Source organism: Triticum dicoccoides, chromosome 4A (genome assembly GCF_002162155.2).
Source record: "Triticum dicoccoides isolate Atlit2015 ecotype Zavitan chromosome 4A, WEW_v2.0, whole genome shotgun sequence".
Lineage (NCBI taxonomy): Eukaryota > Viridiplantae > Streptophyta > Magnoliopsida > Poales > Poaceae > Triticum > Triticum dicoccoides.
In genome coordinates, this window is record NC_041386.1 from 673,534,095 (window position 1) to 673,541,111 (window position 7,017).

A 7,017-nucleotide genomic window follows, 5' to 3' on the forward strand; every position below is an offset into this window, starting at 1 on the left:
CTGAACCTGTTGCAGTACCTATGACACATGATGCCTAACTGCTCATCTAATTTTCTACTAATTCAGCCCACGCAGCGCTGCGGTACGCGGATGTCGATGCAGAGTAGAGAGATACCAGAGCCAGGACCCCTTCAGGTCGCCTTCCTGTCCACCTCTTCAGAAGCGTCGCCGCCTCGGACACGATGATATCAGAACCCAGTTCCTTTTGTTGAGATATGGGTTCATGAAAACCCAGCAGTTTCTTGTGTTTCTAATAGCTAAACGTGCTTTTCTCAACTGACAGTAGGGCACCTATTTGCTCTGGCATCACGGTTGTAAAATGATGAAACTGTTCGAAAAATGGCGCAGTGACATACATTAGTCTGTAATGAGTTGACAATGGGCAGTACTTCACCGCTGCTAGCAGCATTTTTTTTCTTAGATGAGTTGAGCACTTGAGTTTTGTTATTCTGCTTAGAACCCAGTCCACCTCTTCAGAAGTGTCACCACCTCGGACACGATGACATTAGAACCCAGTTCCTTTCGTTGAGATGTGGATTCAGAAAAACTCAGCATGCAGTCTTTAGTTTCTGCTTAGCTAGGCTTGGTTTCTTCTTCCGACAGTATATGAAACTATTGCAGAGGCCGGGGGTTTTAACCTCATTTTCGAAAGAAAGAAGACAGTATATGAAACTATTAGCTTTTGCCATCACGATTCTGAAATTCTGAAACTGTTTGACCATGACACATGCCATTAGTCTGTAAAAATGCGTTGACAATGGACACTTGCTACATCTCTGTTAGATGGTGTCGGTACAGATGTGGTGGTTCTTGCACTGAGTGGGAACTTGAGTTCTGTTGTTCTGCTTAAAGTTTGAGTCTATCAGCAGGGAATAAATATATATTTTCAGACCAGCAGAAACTGATTTTTTTGACAGATATTGAATTCTGAACATGGCGATGCTAATGTGCCCGGACACGACTTGCTGCATTTTGCTGGGATAAAATTCAGATCGTATCTCAGAATGCCGTAATAATACTTGTTTCTGCACATTACATTGTTCTTCTGCACATTCACACGACGACATTTTGCGTCTCTTTTTACATTGACGGACACTGATAACGTTGCAGGGGCCGTTAAATGTATGTTTTTGGTTTTTTTTTTATTTTGTGAAAGGGAGGCAAACCCCGGTGTCTGAAATGTATATCTCGCGTACAAGACGAATTCAACTAATCTTGCCTCGAAAATAAGAGAAGACGAGAAAGTTGGAATTACTCAGTGAAAATGGGTGTCCATTTGCAGTTCTGCACCTGCTTTGGTTAACATTGTTTTTGTATAAAACTTGTTTAATGAAGGATGGGCGGTGCGATGCAGCCTTGCCCATGATGTCTGCTGGCGATGTAGCTACTCTAATGGTGACAAAGAGTATTAATAAACATTTGTCAACAGGGGATGTAGCTCAGATGGTAGAGCGCTCGCTTAGCATGCGAGAGGTATGGGGATCGATACCCCACTTCTCCATTTCCTTTTAGGTTTTTTTGCAACCACCCTGGTAGAGCGCTCGCTTAGCATTTCAAACTGCAACCACCCTGCCTTTCATGCTTTTAACGGTGCAAAACTGAAAGTAAACAGGGTAGAACAGTAGAACTGTTCTATTTATAGCATAGATAATCCATTGTTCAGAATATACATTAACATGACAAGCACGAAATGATGATAGTAGAAGTACTACTACAGCCATTGAGCCGTACAAAGTGTTCGGCTCCACTACTAGTACTAACTAGAAGTAAGAAGAGAGTACAAAAGACATGGCTAATATGGGGTGTCCAAATCATTAAGATGGAGCATGTCATCTTGCAGCACTATGCTGAATGGAGGCTCCTGGTTCACAGCATCTTCTTCTTGCGCCTCAAACAATGAAAGTGAAATCATGCTCTCTTGGAGGCGATGCCCGGTAACTATCAAGCGGCTATCATGCTCTTCGATTTCCACATTTCCTAAAAACGCATCATCAGGGTCGCAATGCAACAGACGGCCAAGACTCGGCCAGATCGACAGCTCACGCTCGTTGATCACAACCATCTCGGGTGCGGAATATCAAGCCGTGTTGATGGGATTACAGCTGCCAAGATCTCGTTGATCAGAGGCATCAGGGATGTAGCTCAGATGTAGAGCGCTCGCTTAGCATGCGAGAGGTATGGGGATCGATACCCCACTAGGGATGGATTGGAACATCCAATTAATCGGTGGTGAGGTATGGGGATCGATGCCCCACTTCTCCAATAATCTTTTTTCTTTTCAGATCTGAATATACTGTGAAAAAAACACTCTGTTTTACTTTTGCAGACTCGCTAAGCAGCTCTTATCAGCCAGTTAACTTCTCCATTTGATGTTATTTTTTGCAGATCTTAGTTTACTGTAAAATGTAACCATCATGATTTTGTTACAATCCTTTTACGTAGAGAAAAGAAAGAGCAAAATGATGCTCAGAGATACAATTACAGCATTCCAGAAAGAACAAAAAACTCTTGCAATTAATTCAGTCAACCAATCTCGCAAATGCAGCATTGACATCAAGACACAGTTAAAACACTCCAGGTAAATAAACAGCTCTTATCTAAAACACAACAGGCTTCTACTTACGGTACCTATCAATAAAGCCAGTTCCTGAAATGTCGAACATTCCCAAACAAATGGTCAATGGCGGCCTCAGTATTATGCTTCACCAAATATCACCATCACTAGAAAATTGTTGATCCACATACTGAAGAAGATGAAGCAGCAATCCAAATCTCAACCACACAAGAAACACAACACTTCACCCGCAAAAAAAAAAAAGCAACACAACACTGAAATCACTTGATTGTCCATCTGATGTGACCTGAACTTGGAGAAAATAAACAGGTCAAATGATCACCATTGTTTTTACATAATGGGGCATCATGGTCAACCTGTCGCCATGAAAACTACAAATCTTCATCCAGACAAACATGAACTTGGAATTAGCTCATTTACCTGGTACATGAGAGGACATATTCAGTTTTTTCAAGTAAAAGGGACAAGGCCATGTTCAACTCCGATGGAAATGCGAAAAGGAACACAATATATCGGCTTCAACTCTCAGCGGATCAAACCATAACAACCTATTAGCATCGCCGAGCACCAGCAGCAAATCGGTGAAACACAAACAAAAAACGCAAGACATGCAACAGCAGCCTTATGGAAAAAATACACCGGCCAGCAACAAATCCAAGATATATCACCATTGTACCAAGCTCTTTCCATATAACATGTCTTAGTGAATGAACTGTAGCATGAAAAGTAAGAACGAAGAACAAAAGACATGGTTCATACGCCGTATATTTACTCCAACAAGTGTGATGCCATTTGAGCGGAGCATTAATTGCGAGAGAATGTGATCCGGCAGATGATCTATTTTTGGTTTCCTTATGAACTCATGATGGGGCTTTTCCTTGTATGTACTGTATGTTGAGCAACTTGTAGCAGTGACTAGCTGAGATAGGTTAATTTTGCACATGTTAATGACTTGGGCCCATTAACTAAGAAAATCAATGACTCGGATTAATTATGTATTCTTACCTTTTCCTCCCAACTTGGGCAGCAACATTTACAAGATTATATACCACCAAAGTACCAACCCTTTTTCTGCCAACTTATTTCTAGACACATAACCAACAGCCAACCTCGTTGCCCATTTTTTTCTTACAATGGCTGTATTGAATTGGCAATCAGAAACAAAACACTGTAGTGACAATCAGACACACAAGCAGCTTCCCCCGGACGTATGAGAAAAGACATCTACACATGAAGAGCAGGAGCAAGACCAACCAGCTGCCAAACGCAATAGGAGCGAAGTGTGCACTGAACATGAAAGATCGGACTATTAAGCTACAGAAGGGAGCATCTAACTAACCATTCCAACAACTAAATGTCATAATTTCTCATGAAAGAATTAGCATTTTAAACTGCAACCATTCCTTTTGTGCTTCTTAATAGTGCAAACTTAAAGTAAAAATGGGGGAGAACGGTAGAGCAGTTCCATACCATAGATATTCCATTGTTTAGAGCATTAACAAGATGCTCAAGATCGGTAGGATAACTAGCACCACGTGACGATAGCACAAGTGCTACTTCATACATATAAAGTGTTCAGTTCTACTAGTAGTAATAAAAGGTAGGAACAGAAGGCATGGTTCATATGGCATTAATACTCCTAGAGCACAGCAACAACTTGTCCAAGGCAATAAGATGGAGCACGGCTACTTATAGCACTATGAGGAATGGAGGCTCCTTCACATCATCGTCTTCTTGTGTCTCAAACAATGGAAGTGAAATCATGCTCTCTTGGAAACGATGTCTGGTAAGTATCTGCTGGTTTCCATGTTCTTCACTTTCCACATTTCCTAAAAACACACCATCAGTGTCGCAATGCAATAGACGGTCAGGACGCTGCTCAATCAACAGCTCATGCTCATTGATCACAGCCATACTAGGGCGATATATCACCCCCAAATTAAGCGGTGGTGATGCCTCCATCGCAAACAAGCTAATCCGGTACTGAAAGCCCCATGTCTCAGCATCATAGTCCTGCAACACCCAAATATCGAAAGTGATGCTATCACAGGTGGTGTGCCACAAAGCAAGGGATCCACCCATGTCCAACAATGACACCAAAGCACCCAACTCTATTGGGCGGCTCATCTGCCGGAAAGTCTCAGCTACGCTGTCAAATACAGTCAAGTTGAGGCCAAATGCCCAGTGCAAGCTACCACGATGGTGGACTGGTGGACAGTAGGGGGACTGGGTGACATGAAGCGTGTGTTGTGAAACTGTCGGGCACTGGATGCATCTTGGCTGATTTGATCCCACCGTGAGGACGAAGTACTCAGGTGACTGCACTGGGACACCAGAGCTGATCGGTCTGGAGTATGACACCCAGAGAACCCGGTATTCTCTAGATGTGTGGTGCCGGTAGAAGGCGACTACGGCGATGACGCTGACGCCTGGTCGTTGTGGAGGATGTGGCAGGGAAGCACACTTGCGGGTGGTTGGATTGCAGATGTAGAAATCAGATTGCTGCCCCAGGATGAGGAGGCCGTCGCAGGCGCGGTGTATAACAACGGGTTTTGTAACAGCGTAACGGAGGACGGGCCATATCTTTTGACCATTAGAGGCTCCGGCCATGTGGCAGAAGCCCTTTCGTCGTTGTTCGATGATGGGGAGCGACGGCTGGCGTCGGTGATGGTCGAGGATGAACGCGTTGGTGGAAGTGCCGCTGTGCCACGACTTGCGGACAGCACGGCAGCGAAGCACATCTTTGGGTGGCAACCGGGCAAGGATCTCATCGATGACAAGCCACTTGGGCAGGTCGTCGAAGATGGTCATGCTGATAAGAAGAAAAGGATGAAAACATTAGTACGACGCATGAAAAAGGATGAAAAGGGATTTCTAAAAATCACTCGGATGATATGTTCTGTTTCGTCACTCGTTTTCTTGACAGCTATATCTATCAGCCTTCACGTGATGCCACTAGGTGCAAACAACGAAAAAATAGCGCGCTACAAGGTTTTTCGCCGCCCTTCTCCAGATGCATAATCTATTTGAGTGGAAGCAAAAAGTCAGCCACTGCAGTCGATCCAATTTTAAACTACAGTTTGAACCCCGCCACTCTCTCTTCCCCACTTCCTCTCCATCCCCTGCAGACCGGCGGCAACCACCACACCGCCCGACTCGGCAAGTCTAGCCTAGGATTCGCTGGCCCGATATTTGCTTGCTGTAACATTTTCACGCAAAATTACTGTCTAGTACATTTTTATGGTAGCATTTACACATCTAAAATGTAAATTGTACTGCTTGCATTTCTGATGTACTGTAATATTTACGCCTGGCTAAAATGCATGCTTTGCTATTAACATTTGTTATTGTAAAAAATTTATGCAAATCTAAAACGTAAATTTCACTAAATCTGAAAAGGAACAGTCTGAAGAAGCCGAAGGAGAGAATGGAGGGAGTGGGCCGAGGGGGTTTATTCTACTCTGGAGGACGGTGGAGCGGCGATTTACGGCGGCGGCGCAATGTGTTCTGTTCCCGGCGGCGTCTCGGGACGATCTGAGGGGGCGATCTGAGGGCACGGGAGCAAGAGACTCGCCACGCAGAGACGAAATCTTGCCTCTGGTTTTCCTTCTGGGGCGAAAATCAGAGTGTTTGCCGTAGTTTGTAGGGAGGAGGAGGAGGGAGGATGGGCGGCGTCTCTGCAGCGGCGGTCGATGAGATGAGACCAGACGAGCTGTGTGCAGGTTGGAAACTGATGGGGGACGAGAGGAGGGGCCGCTTTGACGGAAAGGGTGAATTATCTTCTGCTAACCCTAACCTCAACATGGGACATGGAAGACAGAAAGAAAAACTGAAACGTTTCCAATACAGCGTTGCACATGGTAACTCATGTGAATTTTGACTGGATGCACGAGTGTTGATGCTCCCTTCGATCCATATTACTTGTTGCTCAAATGATATGAATCGGAGGGGGTAGAAGAAAACGTTTCGCACCACCCGTGTTGCTCCGTTCAGGCCCACACAGGAGGCGACCAACCCTAGCGCCGCCAATCCTCCCCCTTCCCTCTAGCTATTTTCCTCCGCCAAAGCGGCAGCTGGCAAGCTCGCACGCCACAAGGACGGCGGCGGTGAGGCTGTCTCCACATGCGGTTTGTTAGGAAGTGGATGGCACACCCAGGTCCAGCGGTGGGGAAAGTTCGTTGGCTCAGATCTAACCGTCCAAGAGATGGTGACGCTCATGGTGGCTTCACATGTGGATTCGGCCAGGGAAACTCGTGTGGGGAGTTCTGCCCTGAAGGACAATGCATGGGTGGTGTCCTCCGCCTCCCCCTTGTTTTGCCATCTTGGCATCTGCCGATCCTCCGCTGGCATCAAGGCTCCTGCTCATGGTCGTTGACCAGCCATAATTGGGTTTCGCCGTTGAGAAGGAGCCAACTTTATTTCTTCCGTCATCAGGGAGTGTG

At 45.3% G+C, this 7,017-nt stretch overlaps 1 protein-coding gene and 1 non-coding gene across 2 annotated transcripts; one reads left to right on the top strand and one right to left on the bottom strand.

The window, feature by feature from the left end:
* Positions 1 to 1,428: 1,428 nt before the first annotated feature.
* TRNAA-AGC lies at positions 1,429 to 1,501 on the top strand. The gene has a single exon. It is a non-coding gene; the product is annotated as a tRNA-Ala (tRNA).
* A 291-nt stretch (positions 1,502 to 1,792) lies between these two features.
* Positions 1,793 to 5,386, bottom strand: LOC119284047 (F-box/LRR-repeat protein At2g43260-like). The gene is made up of 2 exons (XM_037563347.1): positions 4,354 to 5,386; positions 1,793 to 1,938 (listed from the first exon to the last, which is right to left on the bottom strand). Exons 1-2 carry the CDS (start codon positions 5,384 to 5,386, stop codon positions 1,793 to 1,795), a joined length of 1,179 nt encoding a protein of 392 aa, XP_037419244.1.
* Positions 5,387 to 7,017: the final 1,631 nt, after the last annotated feature.

What these genes read in the sequence shown, in the direction of transcription:
- LOC119284047 (XM_037563347.1), bottom strand. Translation starts at nt 5,386, where the DNA reads ATGACCATCTTCGACGACCTGCCCAAGTGGCTTGTCATCGATGAGATC. An exon ending in GCAGATACTTACCAGACATC is followed by an intron (nt 1,939 to 4,353) that starts GTTTCCAAGAGA and finishes GCCGCTTGATAG; the next exon opens with TTACCGGGCATCGCCTCCAA.